Source organism: Pseudoliparis swirei, chromosome 2, assembly GCF_029220125.1.
Source record: "Pseudoliparis swirei isolate HS2019 ecotype Mariana Trench chromosome 2, NWPU_hadal_v1, whole genome shotgun sequence".
Taxonomy (NCBI): domain Eukaryota; kingdom Metazoa; phylum Chordata; class Actinopteri; order Perciformes; family Liparidae; genus Pseudoliparis; species Pseudoliparis swirei.
The window spans coordinates 23,929,701-23,947,994 of record NC_079389.1 but is presented as its reverse complement, the minus strand read 5'-3'; the positions used below and the strand labels follow the sequence as shown (position 1 = coordinate 23,947,994).

Sequence of the window (18,294 nt, the reverse complement as noted above, 5' to 3'; positions counted from 1 at the left end):
CCAAGTTTCTTTGTTATTCAAGATCAGGAGCCTATGCGGCTCAATTAAGAAAGAATACCTTTCTGAAGAGTTTCTTGTGGACTCTCCTGTGTTCCCTTCTTCCCTTTCTTGCCATCAACTCTTGTTGGCGGAGGTGTAATCGCAGAGCTTCTTCCTTCTTCTGGTGAATCCACCTCATGGGTAAATACTTTTTGGGTCAGCTTCTTGGAAGGAAGAGTTTCTTCAGGTGAATCCACCTCTTGGGTGATGACTGTTTGGGTCAGAGAAACCAGCTTCTTGGAAGGAAGAGTTTCTTCTTCAGGGGTTGGAACTTTCTCTTCTGGTGGAACTTGAGCTCTTTTAGTTGGCGCAAATGTGGCTTTAGTGATGGGTTTCTTGGGTGGAGTCACTGCTTTATGGGGGAAGTCTTCTTCTGGAGCAACAGCAACTTTGTGAAGTGCAGCACTGGCTTTCTTTGGAGGCAGAACAGGTTCGTTTGGTGGTGAAATGTCTTCCTGAGAACAGACTTGTTCCTCAGGTGAAGGAGTTTGTGCTGGAACTGGAGGCGACACTTCTCTACTCGCCGGTATGGATCTTGATTCTGGGACAACTTGTTTTTCGGAGGACACTTCTTCTAACACAAGAGAAGGTTTCTTCAGAGGTACGTCTTCAACATACATTTCTACATCAGGTTTGGCAGATTTCACGATTTTCGACTCTAACTTATTAGGGGTCATGCCTTCTGTTTTGGGAAGAACTTCCATCAGGGGAGGAGGAAGAGTGGTTTGGGGAGGAATTTGTGGTACGTCTTGTTCAGGTGAACGAGGTATGGATCTGACAGATCGGACTTCCTCTTTAACAGAGGCAGCTTTAACAGAGGCAGCTTGCTTGACTTCTTTAATCACTCTAGTCTCTTGTGCACTAGTTTCTTTATAGGTAGAAACGATTTGATCTTTAACAAGATCCTCTATTAAAGAGACAGTTTCTTCTTTATCATAAAGTACCGACACAAATGACTTGGTAACATCTCTCTGCTCGGCATGAGTTAAAGTAATGTTCTTTTCTTGAGAAGTTTTCTTGATAGCCAGTAACTCTTTCTGAGTTGTGAACCCAGTGGCAGGAGGAGGAACTTCTTTCTTCGTGGGACAAATCATTTCCGGTGGAGGTGTGACGTCTCTGTTTAATGGAGGGTCAGCTTCCTTCAGAGGTGGCGAGAGAGACCTAAAAGACAATCCTTCTCTCCGGTCCACCGCTCTGTCTCCCGGAAAGTCTTCTTCATCATCGTCAGGTTGAGCTTCCTCCAGTTCAGTCTCATCGACAGTGTCTGCTGGCTCACGTTCCTCTAGTGGCTCAGTGTCTTCTACCTGCTGACCTCCACGGGTCCATGTGGAAACCCGCTCCTCAGCAGAAACCCATTGTTGGCTTATCTCCTTTTTCAAAGTAATTTCTTCTTTCACAGTTGACTCCTTGACCTCTTCTTTCCTTTCATATGTCTTGACCTCCTGTTGCGTTTGTCCAACTTCTTCTGGCTGAGGAATCCTCTCTCCACCGCCCGTCTTCACAGTCCAACGCCTGCTGTCTTCAAGCACTACAGTTGTTTGCTTAAGATCCGTCTTCAAGGTAACTGGAGTTACTTTAAGAGGTTTGAAGATGTGCACCATGGAGCGGTGGCCAAGAGAGAACACAAGACACAAACCATCAAGACACAAAAACACAGTTTCAGTGTGAGCCTCATTTTACTGTATGTGTTATGAATCACTACCTCTCCGCTGTGGAGCTTCTTCAGGCTGGACAAAACATGTTCCAGAGGGAATAACCTCATCTGGTTTCATAGACAGATAAATAAAGACAGTTAGTGAAACTACCATACCTCTAACGAGTGTTTCCACCTGCAGCTTTGTTTCCTGAGGTACCTCCCTCTGTTCTACTGTTTGATCATTGGTATGATGTAGTAACCAGACAACACACACAACAACACAGACATAAGACAAGTGCTCGGAGGATTTAGTTCAAGAACTCAGAATTAAATATTAAAATCTTAAAAGATCAAGAGGATTAGTTAAAAAAAGATGTTCAGACTTATCTACCTTGTTGTGGAGGCTTTTCAGCCTGAAGAATTTGCTGTGGTGTTTCCAAACCCCTTGGTGGTGTTGATGCTCGCTGGCTCAGCACTGCTTCATCCGTTTGTAATGTTGGAGTTTTTTCTGTTTCTGCTAGTTTGTGTGCCTTCTTTGGCTCTTCTGGTACCTTCTTTGGGGTTTCTGGAACCTTCTTTGGGGTTTCTAAAACCTTCTTTGGTACTTCAGGAACCTTCTTTGGCTCTTCTGGAACCTTCTTTGGGGTTTCTAAAACCTTCTTTTGGGTTTCTAAAACCTTCTTTGGGGTTTCTAAAACCTTCTTTGGCTCTTCAGGAACCTTCTTTGGTTTTTCTAAAACCTTCTTTGGCTCTTCAGGAACCTTCTTTTGGGTTTCTAAAACCTTCTTTGGCTCTTCAGGAACCTTCTTTGGCTCTTCTGAAACCTTCTTTGGGGTTTCTAAAACCTTGTTTGGGGTTTCTGAAACCTTCTTTGGCTCTTCAGGAACCTTTTTAGGAGTTTCTAAAACCTTATGTGGCACCTCAGCATCCCTCTTCGTTTCTTCCAGAACCTTCTTGGGTTCTTCTGGCTCAGGTCTACCAGCCAGCAGATGTGGTTTCCTTGCAGGTTCAGGTGACCTCGGTTCTGAGAGAACTTTGAAGAACATTTATGTTTTACATGATTATCTTGTTCACCATATTTTTAAGAAAATCAAACCCAAATGCTGCAAGTCACACTCTAACGAGTGCTTAAAGATATTCCTAGAAACTATTTTTTAAAGATTACTTTCCATGTAATACAAACACACATTTAAACTCACAAACAGAAGAACAAAGAAACCCGACAAGAGCATCGTCGCTGTACCTTTAGTTGGAACAGCTTCAGACTCGGGTGGAGTAACCTGTGGTGGTGCTGGTGAACGAACATCAGGCTCCTCTGGTCTGTGTTCATCTTGCACTTAAAAGAACATTATATGTTATTTAACCTCCAGCTGATGACCGAGGTGAACATGAAACCAAAGACCAGTCGATTCAAAGACGTGAAGACATGAACTGAAGACCTGAAGTCGCCGGTACCTTTAGCTGGAGGACGTTCTGGTCTTGAGGGAGTAACCTTGGCTGCTTTTGGCTGAACTACAGGTTCTTCTGGTTTTGGTCGTTGTGGTGCTTTAAAGGACATTGCACATGTTCAGTAACCTGCTGGTAACCACTAAGGCTTCAACATTACAGACTGGTTTGTATCACATGACAACACACAGAGTTCAAAGAGAAGACACTTCGTTTCCCATTGATGTGCCTCATAAGATTGTTGTAGGAACAAGGTGAGGGCATCATCAGTGAAACGGCATCCAGTCATCAGTTAGTTTGTTGAGGGATTACATTTAAAACACCCAAAGACAATGTGTGACGAGGTGAGTAGAGACAAACACCAAGAACAATTCTGTACACAGACATGTTGGAGACCACAACAAGACATCGAAAAGCTCAATGTCTCCCAGTTGGACTCCATTACCTGTCTCTTTAGGGGCTGCTGGTTTCCTCTTTGCAGGTTCAGGCTTCACTTCAGACTCTTTCAGCTCAGGAGCCTTCTTCGTCTGAGGAACCGCTTCAGGCTCAGAGGGAACCGTTTTGGTCTTCGGTAGACCAGGTTCGGGTGTGACCTTTCTGGGAACCGTCACTTTCTCTTGTTCCGGTTCTGGTTCCACGTAAACTGAAGGTTCTTCAAGGTTAACAGAGAAATATCACTGTGAGTCAACAAGAGCTTCAAGAGTCAAATAGGTGAAAGAAGGACAAGAAGGAAAAGGAGACGCAAACAGAAACAGACAGAACAAATGCAATGCTGTGAACGCACTGAGACAGACAGGAAGTGAGATGGACAGGAAGTGAGACAGACAGGAAGAATACAATGCTGTGAACGCACTGAGACAGACAGGAAGTGAGACGGACAGGAAGTGAGACAGACAGGAAGAATACAATGCTGTGAACGCACTGAGACAGACAGGAAGTGAGACGGACAGGAAGTGAGACAGACAGGAAGAATACAATGCTGTGAACGCACTGAGACAGACAGGAAGTGAGACAGACAGGAAGAATACAATGCTTTGAACGCACTGAGACAGACAGGAAGTGAGACGGACAGGAAGTGAGACAGACAGGAAGTGAGACAGACAGGAAGAATACAATGCTGTGAACACACTGAGACGGCAGGGCAACAGGAAGTGAGACGGACAGGAAGTGAGACAGACAGGAAGTGAGACAGACAGGAAGAATACAATGCTGTGAACGCACTGAGATGGAAAACGTATTTAGTGAAGAAATCCAAGTAAATGGATTTTAAGATCACCCAAAGTGTGAAATGTTTAAATGTCTTTATTAAGAGATGCATAAATACTCCTGTTATGAATGAAATGATCATCAGATTTGATCATAAGATTCTTGAATGCAAATGTAAGATTCAGTTTCTTACAAAGCTCTCTGAAAAGGAGTGAATGCCACGTTTGCTTCAGAGGAAGCCGAGGGTGGAGCGTTACCTTCGGGAGCGGCTCCTCCGCTGACGGTGTCCTCGCTGTGCAGCTTCTTCACTACAGCTTCTTTAAAATATGATCACGAGGTCAGTTCATGACCACAACATCACACATCTTTCATCATTCAGGCCTTTAAGATGAATACTTGAAGAAAAGAACAAAACAGGAAGTACATAAAGGACCAAGAGGAAGAGGTGAGCTGATACCTGTGACGGGAGGCGGAGCTACAGGTTCCCCTGGTCTCCTGTAAACCTCAGGAACTTGAAAGATGAAGAAAGTTCACATTAAAACTCTACGTTCTACTCAACACACAGCGATGGTGAGGGTTAGTACGAGCACAAGAGGAAGAGGAAGAGGAAGAGGACGGGACAGACAACAAGAAGATCTTCGGCGAAGCAGGAAGAAAAGCTTCAAGAAGCAGTTAATTAAACTGGAAACAAACAGATCTGAGATCAGCGGCTCGGCTGTGGCTACAAGCGTCTGTACCTGAGGGGCCGTCTGTTCTCGTCTGGGTCTCCTCCAGAGCTGCTGAGAGACAAAAGGACATTTAGAGTCGAGACAACAGGAAGAAGGAACAGGGACAAGAGGAAGAAGGAACAGGGATGACAGGAAGAAGGAACAGAAAAGAGGACGAGATAGACGAGACAACAAGAAGGAGGAACAGAAAAGAGGACGAGACAGACGAGACAACAAGAAGAAGGAACAGAGAAGAGGACGAGACAGACGAGACAACAAGAAGAAGGAACAGAGAGGAGGACGAGACAGACGAGACAACAAGGAGGAACAGAGAGGAGGACGAGACAGACGAGACAACAAGAAGAAGGAACAGAGAGGAGGATGAGACAGACGAGACAAAAAGGAGGAACAGAGAGGAGGACGAGACAGACGAGACAACAAGGAGGAACAGAGAGGAGGACGAGACAGACGAGACAACAAGAAGAAGGAGCAGAGAAGAGGACGAGACAGACGAGACAACAAGAAGAAGGAACAGAGAGGAGGATGAGACAGACGAGACAACAAGAAGAAGGAGCAGAGAAGAGGACGAGACAGACGAGACAACAAGAAGAAGGAACAGAGAGGAGGACGAGACAGACGAGACAAAAAGGAGGAACAGAGAGGAGGACGAGACAGACGAGACAACAAGGAGGAACAGAGAGGAGGACGAGACAGACGAGACAACAAGAAGAAGGAGCAGAGAAGAGGACGAGACAGACGAGACAACAAGAAGAAGGAACAGAGAGGAGGATGAGACAGACGAGACAACAAGAAGAAGGAGCAGAGAAGAGGACGAGACAGACGAGACAACAAGAAGAAGGAACAGAGAAGAGGACGAGACAGACGAGACAACAAGAAGAAGGAACAGAGAGGAGGACGACACAGACGAGACAACAGGAAGAAGGAACAGAGAGGAGGACGAGACAGACGAGACAACAAGAAGAAGGAACAGAGAGGAGGATGAGACAGACGAGACAACAAGAAGAAGGAACAGAGAGGAGGACGAGACAGACGAGACAACAAGAAGAAGGAACAGAGAGGAGGACGAGACAGACGAGACAACAGGAAGAAGGAACAGAGAGGAGGACGAGACAGACGAGACAACAAGAAGAAGGAACAGAGAGGAGGACGAGACAGACGAGACAACAAGAAGAAGGAACAGAGAGGAGGACGAGACAGACGAGACAACAAGAAGAAGGAACAGAGAGGAGGAGACAGACGAGACAACAAGAAGAAGGAGCAGAGAGGAGGACGAGACAGACGAGACAACAAGAAGAAGGAGCAGAGAGGAGGACGAGACAACAAGAAGAAGGAACAGAGAGGAGGACGAGACAGACGAGACAACAAGAAGAAGGAGCAGAGGAGGACGAGACAGACGAGACCGACATGGAGCGTTTTCCCGAGATGAACCAGAAGAGTGTTGAAGCCTGAGAGCAAAGCGACTGCTGTTCCAGCGTCAGGCTTTTGAAAGATCTCCTTCACAGAGTTCAAGAGGAAGATCTGATCTCAAACCTGTTCAGACTAAAACCTGAACAAAGAATGTCTTCAGATTTTGAGATCGGATTTCCTGAATCCTTTAATCCTGCACGTTTGTTATTTAATCTTCACGATGGCTGAATTAATATGAAATGAGGTTATTGTGGATGAGAGTTACAGGAGGTAGATGAAGATGATGATGATGATGATGATGAAGGGTTTTGGGCGGTGACTCAAAACAAGAGTTAATAGTTTGACGAGTCTGAAAGTACCTTTCACTTGTGTGCGTTCTTCATAGAGATACAACTCGGAGGACTCTTTAGGCAGAAAGAAGACGAATGAATGAGAACAATGTGAGACGTGAAGACTCAAAGACTCAAAGACTCAGCCTCAAAGACTCAACGAGCCAAAGGCCTCACCTCCAACGAACAGAGAAGCTGCTTCTGGAACACGGCGGCTCGAGTCGGGGACGTCTGAAGGTTCACAAACAGCTCGAGTCAGCTCACGCTCACACACGAGTGTAACCTGAGCTTCTAGAAGGTGCTCGCCCTGAGGAGCGCTCCCTAACTCCACCTCTGTGGAAGGACAAGTGGGTTAGGAACCGAGAGGAGCTCCACCAACGTAAAGAGATTGAACTACAGACCTCTGTCTGACCCGTGGAGCTGAGCGGAGCGCCCAGCTTCTGCCATCGGCTCCGGCCGGGCGACCGCCGAGTAACCGCCTGCTGGAGACATTCATAATACACACATATATATTTATACATATATATATATGTATAAATATATTTGTATGTGCGTCGGTGTGGAAGGACAGCTCTCACTCCAAGGCGGCACAGTGGCGTTCACTGACCTCCACGCTTTGGACGCGTTTAGCGAACAGAATTAGTTCGGCCAATCAGAGCTACCGTCGGACTTTAACAACATGAGCTTCATGTTTTATCTATCGGATGCTTTTTATTAAGAGTATTAATACTGTATGAAGAAGATAAAAGAAACACAGAACACAACAGGAACAGAACCAGCAGCAGGTTCTAAGAAGTCAGTTCTTGGTTAGTCTGCAGGACTCCCTTGAGGACAGGGAGGAGCTCACCTGTGACGGTGAGCTTGGCGTTGGAGATGTGAGGACCACACACCACGCGGTAGCTGCCCTGGTCTTTGACCTGGCAGCTCTTGATGCGCAGAGAGTGGAGGTCTCCGGCGCTGCTGATGTCGTACTTGTCGCCCGCGTCCAGCTTCTGGGTACCTTTGTACCAGGTGAGGCTGATCTCCGGGTAGTTTATCCGGATCTGGCACTCGAAGGAGGCACTCTGGTCCTCGGCCGTCGTCTGGTCGCTGATGTCCTCAATCACGGAGACGGGCTGAGGATTCAAGACCAGGTTTAGATATTTTAAGTAATTTCTGTCATTTTAACCCTAAAACAGTTTAAAGAATGTCCGACTTCCTGTTGGAATGGCCGACAAAGTGGAGGAGCTTTCTTTAGCTCCGCCTTTTGTCTTGAGGTCCTCGTCTCAAACTGCATTAAAACGTGAAGTGAAGGACATAAAGGGGACACTTGAGACAGACGTCCCCCTGGTGGCCAAACCGATGAATGCAGCTCTGTCATGTGGCGTTTCACTGCAGTGAGACCAAGAGGCTTCAGGATTGGTCTCAGCTGTCAACCGGGTGGCTAACAGACCGGAGGTCCACTCATCGTTTAGCGGGCACTGGTTTCAGCCGCCGCACCGAAGCAGACTGGTTTAGTCGGGTACCTCTGTGGCAACGCGCCCCTCCAGCTGCTGCATGAGTCGGGCCATGTCCTCCTCTTCAACGAGGCCGCCGTGCTCCACCTCCTGCAGCGGGGAAAAGACCTACGTTAGCTTACAACGTTAGCTTACAACATTGGCCCCGGTCGGTGAGGACGTGGTGGTAACGGTGAACCCTGTTCTCTCCGTCACATGTCCAGATACCACACTCGTGAACCTGTTGAACTTGATCAATCCCTTATTACCTTCGCATTGAGAATGCGGAAGGTTATGTTTTGATCTCCGTGTATTTATTTATTTATTTGTATGCGTGTTATTCGCCTAACTCAAAAAGTATTAAATCGAATCGCATGAAATTTGGTGGGATGATTGGTTATTATCCGGGGACCATTTGATTAGATTTTGGGATCAATCTGGTCAAAGGTCAAGGTCATGGAAAGGTCAAAATCTTATTTTTACCATAGCACGGTCAATTTTTATCCAATTGGCATGCAACTAATGCCAAAATGTTCATAACTCAATGCCCAATCTTGTGATATGCGAAGGTATGCACTCTACCGAGTGCCCATTCTCGTTATTATTATTATAAATCTGATCATTATTACTAAGTAATTTTTATCTCTCACCACTTTTCCAGACGCCATCTCCTTCTCCCTCTTGAGGAACTCGACAGCCTGCAGGATGGTGCGGAAGTCGTGGATGCCGTGGGATTGCAGGATCCCCTCGTATTCTTTGGGTTCGCGACCTCGGAGCAGCTCCACGATATTGAGGTCTCCCTCTTTCTTGGGACTCTTCTGCTTGGAGGGAGCCCTGAGAAATATCAAACGGTAGGTATTCAAGAGCTCTGTGACAAAAACTAATCGGTCCGTCCTCAACGTCCACCAGTCAGAGACGGGAATCCCTCTCTCTCTTACTTCTTCAGCATCGTCCTGATTTCTCCCGCTGCCTTCTCCTCCTTCTTGGTGACCTCCATCTCGGCGCCGCACTCGATCTCTCCGTGTTTGCTGGTGGCGACGCACCTGTAGAGTCCCGCGTCGGACATGGTCACTTCTTTGATCTGCATTTTGGCGTCTTGGCCTTTGTGCTCGATGGAGATGCGACCGCCGGGTGTGATCTGCCTCCATTTGCCCTTCATCCACTTCACGCTGGGGATCGGATCGCCTCCGATCTTGGCGATGAAGGTTGCGGTGTCCTCTGCAAAGAAAGAATAAGACAACATGTAACTTCACGTTGGATCTGAATGAAGCGTCATCTATGCCACAGGTCCTCATCTGATCCTGGTTCTGGATTGGACCAATCTAACTCATTTTAAGGACGAATCACATCTACAACTCCTCAGGGAACGGGCTCCAACATGAACCGAACAGTGGCTCTCAATTCCTTTAGCATTGTGGTGTCCCCCATGAGGACTCCAGTCAAGAGCAAAATCCACCAACGAGGCCGTTAATCTACAGATCAGTCAGGACACTCGTCCTCTCCCAGTCCACTTACTTTCTGTAATGGAAATGTTTTGAAATTCCTCAATGAAGAAGAGGTTGTCAAGCTTTTTGACCGGAGCGGCGGCGGCCGGAGCGGCGGCGGCCGGAGCGGCGGCGGCCGGGGAGGCGGTCTTGCTGGAGGAGACTTTGGTTTCTTTGTCTGAAAGAGATCACGTAGGTGAGTCCAGCGTTTGACTGGTCAGAGAAGTTACCAGACTTGACTTTGTTTCTTTCTTAGTGAAGATGACCGAACCGCTATTTGACAAAGGATACAACGTTTCTCCCCTGATGTAATAAAGTGAAATAATAGTTTTGACCAATTTGGTCTTATTCCGTTAAACTCAAAATCAACAGGAGGAGCAGAATTCACTGGGATTAAACCTAAAGCTTCTCAACAGCACAGAAAACGGCCCTAACAACCAGAAGCCACCAAACGCAACGTTCACCGACCCAATCGGGTCAGAAGGATCCTGAACTGAGACCAATAGTGGATCCGGTGGAGTGCCGTACCATCCTCCATTCTGTGGAGAATAACATCTGTACCACAGTAGAGGGCAGTAAATGGGCGTCACCTTTCACCGTGACCCTGGACTTGCAGAAGTCGCTGCCACCAGCGTTGCTGGCCTTGCAGAGGTAATCCCCGGCGTCTGTCTTGGACACCGCGCTGACCTCCAGACACGCCGCCCCTCCTACTAATGTGATTTTGGTGTTTCCGCTGGACCTCAGCTCCCTCCTGTCCTTCATCCATTGGACGGTCAAAGGAGGAGAGCCGCTAACGATGCATTTGAGACTCAGCTTCTCGCCCTCGCTGGCCGTCACCGGCTCCAGAAGAACGTCGAACTTTGGAGCCTTGATGCTTTCTGGAGGAGTAGATGGAGAAGAAGCAGCTTTTCAAACTGAAGCAGAATCCACACCGACAGGCAGAAATGAAAGACTCAGGGAAGCAACCGCGACAACTCAAACCGTGAAGACCGAACCATAACCACTTCAGGGTTAGGTTGACGGTTAACACGAGTCACAAAATGCACCGGAAAGAAAGCAACATTGGCCAAAACATGTGATCACACACTCAAAGAAATGACTCATTGGATGAACTCAATTAAATTGTTGGCAGGTTTTCCATCCAATAATTATATGCAACTCCAACTCAAATTTAGCACATCAGTGCAATACAATGTAATTAAGTTTGTCCAACTCATTTGTATCAAATACATCTAAAATAAAAGAACGATATTCATTAAATTAAATTGTGTTTGTCCAACTCAAAATATAAACTAACTAACTAAAAAATTATGCAATCTCCACACAGAAGGAACGCCCCAACTGGGAATTGAACCCACGGCCCTCTGGCTGTGAGGCGACAGTGCTAGCCACTACACCACCATACAGCCCTGAAAATGTCTTCACCTCATGCAAACAACTGATTTTCATAAGGCGCATGCGCAAAGGGTAGTCCTCAATGAAACACATTTATTTTGAGTTGATATGCACACCATCTAACCTAAATAAATCTAATAAATGAAAGTATTCATACATTTTGTGTTACACCCATTAAATATAAATATCTATTTTTGTAATTGATTTATTTAAATGTATCAAACAATATTTAAATGTGTCAGGAGAGAGACACACATGGTCTAGAGCAGGGGTCCCCAACCCCCGGGCCGCGGCCCGGTACCGGTCCACGGCTTGGTTGGAACCGGGCCGCGGAAAAAAAGTGAATAAAAAAAGTTTTACATTTTTTTTTAATCAGTCGGAAAAATATATTATTTTGAAAAAGGAGCAGATCCACCCGTGTGTCTGAGCCGCGTTCAGGAGTCTTAAAGTTCGGGTTTATCGCTGCAGGCGAGTCTCATGTGCCGAACCCTCTGCTGGCGGCACAGTGACAAAGAATCTTCAAACATATTCAACCTGCTCAATGAATTCTGTCACTTCAGGGAAATGACAACTGGTTTCAAGTTGGCCGATGAAGTCGCTGCTGTGTGGGCGAGTGAACAGCGGAACATTCTCCATGTTTCAGACATTGACCGGGTGGAAGAGGCTTTTCAAAGAGTTTGAGCGGTACTCCAACCACAAAAGACCCGACTGCAAAAGAATAGACCTGCAACCCATTTGTAAACAAACCCACCCGGTGAATCGAGCCCGTCCGAGCTAGAAGAACATGTGTTGGAGATGCAAATGACGGTGGCCTTAAGGGACATTTCACACAACAACTCTGCCTGTTCTAATGACAGCGACCAGAACTCGGTGAGGAGCAGCGGACCAATCACACGTCTGTGTCTCCGTCTCCATCAGCGGCTCGTTGCAGGTAAACAAGCAAACGGCTCACACTCATTCGGCGTCATGATGAGTTGTAGTTTTGGCACTTTATGCCCTTCGTATAATTGTATGACGTCATATTTATTACGTCATTTATATTGCCAGTCCGTGAAAATAATTTCTGACACGGAACCGGTCCGTGGCTCAAAAAAGGTTGGGGACCGCTGGTCTAGAGTGAATATCTTTGAACACAATCCTGAACGTCATACCAGTGATGGAGAGAGAGACCCGGCAGGACGCCTGTCCAGCCTCGTTGGACGCCGTGCAGGTGTAAACACCTCCATCTGAGCTGCTGGAGGCTTTGACACTCAGCGCCGCCGTGTTGTTCTTGAAGCTCACGTCGTACTTGTCGCCGCTGTAGATCTCCCTGTCGTCTTTGTACCAGGTGACCTCCAGCGGCTGGGAGCCGGACACCCGACCCTCCATCTTCACCGTCTGACCCAAAGTGCCCGTCATGGACTCGGAAGGCGTCTTGGTGAAGTTTGGAGGCACTTTGCACTCTGGTAGTGGGGAGAAAGAGGAGAAAATCAAGCCATGCTGGGACTTTGGGGAATGGGTTGGAAAGGAACGTTCACAAGGCCACCGGGCCATCGTCACTGCAGCAGTGGAACAAAAGGAGACAACACGCAAGACGACATTTAACAACCTGCAACACAAAGGCAAACGCAGACAGAACATCCCGTCTACGATCTCTCGGATGAGCAAGCAAATATGTATCCGATTCAACGGGAACAGGCTCTGGAGGACATGGACCACATCATAAAAGTATTTCTCTCCGAAACCAACAAACAAAGGCTCAGTGAACCCTAAAACACACGACCACGTGACCCGGGACCTTTCAGACGGTACCGAGAGTCTCCTTGTTAGAACGAGCACAGGACCACAGGAGACGAAACACCGAGGTTAGGAACTGGACCCGATAAGGACACAGAGGTTAGGAACTGGACCCGATAAGGACACCGAGGTTAGGAACTGGACCCGATAAGGACACCGAGGTTAGGAACTGGACCCGATAAGGACACCGAGGTTAGGAACTGGACCCGATAAGGACACCGAGGTTAGGAACTGGACCCGATAAGGACACAGAGGTTAGGAACTGGACCCGATAAGGACACCGAGACATTGGGTCAGGATCCAAACAATAAAAGCTTCATTTCGCATGATTTATTTGCAGCCCACGTAGAGCCAAACTTTTATCTTAAAAAAGACGGAACCGGAACAGAAGCGCATGCACCGTTGGACTAAATCCACTCCAGCCTATTAGAATATGTACAGAACACCTCAGAAAGTGGTTTCAGGTTATCAGAGGCAGACGAGTGAGAACCAGTGGAACAGAAACCGGTCTGGGAGCAGGATGCGTGAGCTCACGATGTCGAGTATTAGTGCGTGTACCTTTCTTTGAGCTTCTAACACTGACGTAAGCGTCGCAGGCGGCAGAACCTTCAGCGTTAGAAAGCTGGCAGCTGTAGAGCCCGGCGGCATCCTGACTGTCACTATTCAGGACTTCTAAAGTGCACGAGGAGTCGCCGGTTTTCACGTTGTATTGGTACGAAGCCCAGATTAGCTTGCCGTCCTTCGTCCGGCTCACGTGCGCTCGCTTACTGCCGGCGTACGTGCACGTGAGACTCAACGGGTCGCCCAGGCGGTGCGAGGCGTCCTGCAGCTTGTTCACAAAGCGCACAGGTTCTGAGAGAAGCAACACGGGGTTCGGACCGGCGGGAGGCGCCAACCAGCGAACCAGTGGCGCGTTAGGGGCAGTTACCGAGTCGGACATGAGCGTGACACACCGCAGCGCCACTAGCATTAGATATTTCACAGGAATATCTCCCAGCAGCCTCCTCTCGGTCACTGTAGAGGACGTCCAGGACACAGGAGCTGTCCTTCGTGGTGACGTTGGACCGGTACGAAGCCCAGACCGGTTTGCCGTCTTTGGTCCAGCTCACGTACACCGGCTGGCTGCCCGTGTACGTGAGCTGGAGCCTCAGAGGCTGGCCGACCCTAAAGGTCATATCTTGCAGCTTCGTCAAAAAGCGCACAGGTTCTAAGAGAGGCAAGGATGTTCGCGGTTAGTCGCGTCGAGGATTATGAGGTGAAGTAAGTAAACTGCAAATGAGACTGGTTGTTTCAGTTCTTCATGATTTTCAACATTCAATAAAAGCAGAGAAATGTTCTGTTCCCCAAAATGAACTATAAACCCTGTGGTGGTGATGTCACCTCCCAATATGCATGTATAATCATGGAGTTCACATCTCCATCTAGTTTAACCGACATGGTGTTTGGATGTTGGGACTCGATAGATACCACAATTATCAAATCAATAACCGATAAGCTTAACGTCCCCTGGTGCATTGGGTTGGGCCTTGTACCTAGTTGGACCTGTGCATAGCAGATAGCAGTGTTCTCAGAGTTAGAGATCTCACAGGAGTATCTCCCTGCTGCTTCTACGCGGTCGCTGTTGAGGACCTCTAGGAAACAGGCGTTCTCTGTGGTCTTAGGCCCAGACCGGTTTCCCGTCCTTCCTGCCGCTGTAAGAGCAGTAGAGCGACAGGGGCCGGCCCAGTCTGAACGTGGCGTCCTCCAGTTCTTTTATAAAGCACACAGGTTCTACGAGAGGCAACGGTGGTGTTCGTTGCATGTTTTACAGGTTACAACCGACCACGAGCTGCTCGTGGATTTCTCTTTCTGAACCAGAGCGTGGCAGATATCAGTGCCCTCTGAATTAGAAATCTCACAGGTGTATTTCCCGACTGTCACTGTTGAGAACGTCCAGTAGCTGGAGAAGTCGGTGGTTTTAACGTTATATTTGTACGACGCCCAGATGAGTTTGCTATCCTTCGTCCAGCTGACGTTCATCCTCTGGCTGCCGGCGAACGTGCACTCCAGAGTCAAAGGGCGGCCGATTTTATAAAAGCCGTTTTGTAGTTTTCTCAAAAAGCAAACCGGTTCTAAGAAATCCATTAGCAGTGGTGGCGTTCGATGGTAAAAGCAGTAAAAGTTAGGCTTGTTACATGAAAATGAAAAACCCTGTTGGGGGTGAGCCGCGCCCCGTTTACCTAGTTTGACGTTCGCGTGGCAGATATCCATTCCTCCGGCGTTACAGATTTCACACGAGTATTTTCCGACGGCCTCTTCTCGGTCGCTGCTGAGGACTTCCAGGACGCAGGAGTCGTCAGTGGTCTTGACGTTGTACTTATAAGAAGCCCAGATAAGTTTGCCGTCCTTCTTCCAGGTCACGCAGATTCTCTGGCTTCCCGTGAACTTGCACTTGAGGGTCAAAGGACCTCGGAGTCTAAAATAAGTGTCCTGCAGTTTTTCCACGAAGCGAGCCGGTTCTGAGGAGCAATGCTGGGGGTTAGTTGCATGAAGCATGACTTTGTGTTATGCAGTTAGGCAGTTAAACCAACCGATATGTTGAAAACCTACTGTGACCTTCCGGGAGGCCTCGGTTGTGGACCCGGTTAGTGAAGAGCTGAAAGCAGGTGAAGGCTAAGGCTTAGTGACTTTACCTAAGCTGACGCGAGCGTGGCAGACGTCCGTTCCGGCGCTGTTGGAAATTTCACATGTGTAAGTTCCAGCCGCCTCGGGCCGGTCGCTGGTGAGGACGTCCAGAAGAGAGCACGAGGCTGTGGTTCTGACGTTGTACTGGTAGGAGGCCCAGATCAGCTTGCCGTCCTTCTTCCACGTGACGTAGATCCTCTGGGTCCCGACGTACGAGCACGCTAGTGTCAGTGGCTGACCCACCATGAAGGTAATGTCCTCCAGCTTCTTGATAAAGCGCACCGATTCTGAGAAGCAATGTTGATGTTAGCAATGCGTTACGCTGCCATGCATTTGCCTTTCAGTCAAAGGTGCCGGAAGGTTCTGGGTGACATGCAGCTCGCGTCAAACGGAGAACTATCGAGAGAAAGACTTTCACGTGGTACCCGTCGAACGCGTCTTTGAATCGGGATGCACAACAACAGCGACACACAGGAGAGAAGAATGGGAAACGAGCATCACCTTTCACCCCCACGAGGCAGCTGGCGGAGGCCGAGCCGACCCGGTTCTCCGCCTTGCAGACGTATTCGCCGTTATCGAAGATAGTTGTTTTAGGGAGTTTCAAAGTGGCGACGCCGTCGCAGAAATCCAACGAGCAAGTGTTGGACTTGCGCAGCTTGCCGTCGGATTTAAACCAAGCTACGGAGATGTCGGGAGTTCCTAAGATACGGCATGTCAGAGTAACTGCGTCGCCCACAGAGACCTCCACCGGCTCCATCTTCTCAACAAAGTATGGCCGTTCTGAAGTGAAAGATGGTGATGATGATGATGATGAGTTAGTTTAACTACAAATGTTTACATGAAAAGATGAATGATGGATGAAATTAATAGATGATGAATTATTTTTTTAAACATGCACGTTATGGATTTTTACCTAGAATAGACACTTGAGCTTCGCATCGGTCACTTCCGACCCCGTTGTCTACTTCACAGGAGTATCTGCCGGCTGCCTCCAACCTGTCGGCGTTCAGAACCTCCAGGATGCAGGAGGTGTCTGTTGTGATCATGTTGTACTGGTACGACGCGAAGATGAGGTCACCGTCCTTCTTCCAGACCACGTTGACCCTGGGGGTTCCAGCGAACGTGACCTCAAACGTCAGAGGCTTCCCCTTCTCAGAGGAAACGTTCCTCAGCTTCTTCACGAAGCGGACTGGTTCTGCGGTTAGAAAATAAATCACCTTGAGAAGTGGACAGATGGTTAAAAAAAAGAAGAGATCTCTCCGGCGAACAAACCTTTCACAAACAGGTTGACGGGGCAGCTTTCCTTCCCCGCCTCGTTGATGATCTGGCAGGTGTACTCTCCTGCGTGGGTCCGGTCCACTTTGTGAAGCACCAGAGTGGCGACGTCTTCCTTGAGGCCGATCTCGCAGCCTCTCCCGTGCTGCATTTCCTTGGCTCCCCTGAACCATTTCACTTTCAGGGGGGCGCTGCCTTTCACTTGAGCCGAGAAAGACACGGTCTTGCCGGGCACAGTTTCCTGCGCTTCAGGCGTCTCCACAAAAGATGGAGGTTCTGAGTTCAGAAAGATAAATATTAGCTTTCTGTAAAAAGTCTGCTACCCCAGCCGGGAAAACCTCCTCGAAATGATCTTCGCTTTATTCACGTTGACTCACCTGTCACATTCATGGTGGCGCTCGTCTCACTGGCTCCTGCAGCGTTCACAGCTTTGCACGTGTACTTGCCAGAATCGGACATCCCGATGGTGGGAACGCTCAGTTTGCAGCTATTGTCGCTGCAGCTGATGTCGCAGTTTGGTCCGCTGTCGATCTCCTGGCCGTTGTGGAACCAGGAGGTTGTTAGAGGAGCAGAGCCAGTGACCTTACACTCCATCTCACCGGGCTTACCCACCACCAGGTGGGTGTCTCTCAGCTTCCTTATGAAGCTCGGAGGAATTAATTTATCTATAAAACACAAATAAGTTATGAAGCTAACTGCTCATCAAAAGAAGCAACACATCACAAGTAGAGTTTCCAAATGGCACCAACCTGAGACAGAGAGCTTCGTCATACAAGAGGCTGTGCCCACATGGTTGGTGACCTCCATCTTGTATTCTCCAGCGTCTGCTTTATCAGTGGAGCGGATCTTCAGGGAGGCAACCTTCTTTGAGAAGGACATCAGATACTTGGTACCAGAAGACAGCACTGTGTCATCCTTGAACCACTTAATTTTCAGTTCTGGTGAGCCAGACACTTTGACTTCAAAATTCGCGTTGTCTCCCGACTTCACGTTCAAGGACTCGGGGCTGTCCACAATTTCAGCGGGTTCTAGAAATCAGGGTAAAGATATTAGGCCGACCGAATCCTCACACCGCCAACACTAACGTCATAACATATAGACTTCTACACACCAAGAACGGTCACTTGGGAGACAGACTCCACAACTCCAGCGTCATTCTTCAGCTGGCAGGTGTATCTGCCGGCTGAGGTGGAGTCGGCTGTGGGCACCACAAGGGTGACCACGTTGTCCTCAAAGGTGATCTTCCTGTTGTCTCCATCTCTGAGGATGTGGTCCTTGTCCTGAACCCAGGACACGGACAGAGGCGGCGAGCCTTTCACCGTCGCCGTCAGCGTCAGCTGCTGACCGACTGTCACCGACTCATCGGACAGCTTCTTGACGAACGCTGGTTGTTCTGAACAGTGATGGAAAGATCAGAGGTGAGGAGAGGTCTTC

The 18,294-nt window shown here is 48.3% G+C and overlaps 1 protein-coding gene across 1 annotated transcript in view; it reads right to left on the bottom strand.

Moving 5' to 3' along the window:
* Positions 1-18,294, bottom strand: part of LOC130205281 (titin-like) — a 174,640-nt gene that overhangs the window by 110,883 nt on the left and 45,463 nt on the right. Inside the window, 22 exon segments of the mRNA XM_056432542.1 lie at positions 2,919-3,011; positions 3,131-3,220; positions 3,567-3,773; positions 4,585-4,644; positions 4,785-4,838; positions 5,065-5,106; positions 6,822-6,866; positions 6,969-7,124; positions 7,193-7,273; positions 7,639-7,906; positions 8,297-8,377; positions 8,917-9,100; positions 9,205-9,484; positions 9,782-9,928; positions 10,341-10,628; positions 12,297-12,587; positions 16,087-16,365; positions 16,499-16,780; positions 16,858-17,136; positions 17,238-17,525; positions 17,610-17,888; positions 17,972-18,253. Of these exon segments, the coding sequence (XP_056288517.1) occupies positions 2,919-3,011; positions 3,131-3,220; positions 3,567-3,773; positions 4,585-4,644; positions 4,785-4,838; positions 5,065-5,106; positions 6,822-6,866; positions 6,969-7,124; positions 7,193-7,273; positions 7,639-7,906; positions 8,297-8,377; positions 8,917-9,100; positions 9,205-9,484; positions 9,782-9,928; positions 10,341-10,628; positions 12,297-12,587; positions 16,087-16,365; positions 16,499-16,780; positions 16,858-17,136; positions 17,238-17,525; positions 17,610-17,888; positions 17,972-18,253 (4,056 nt within the window).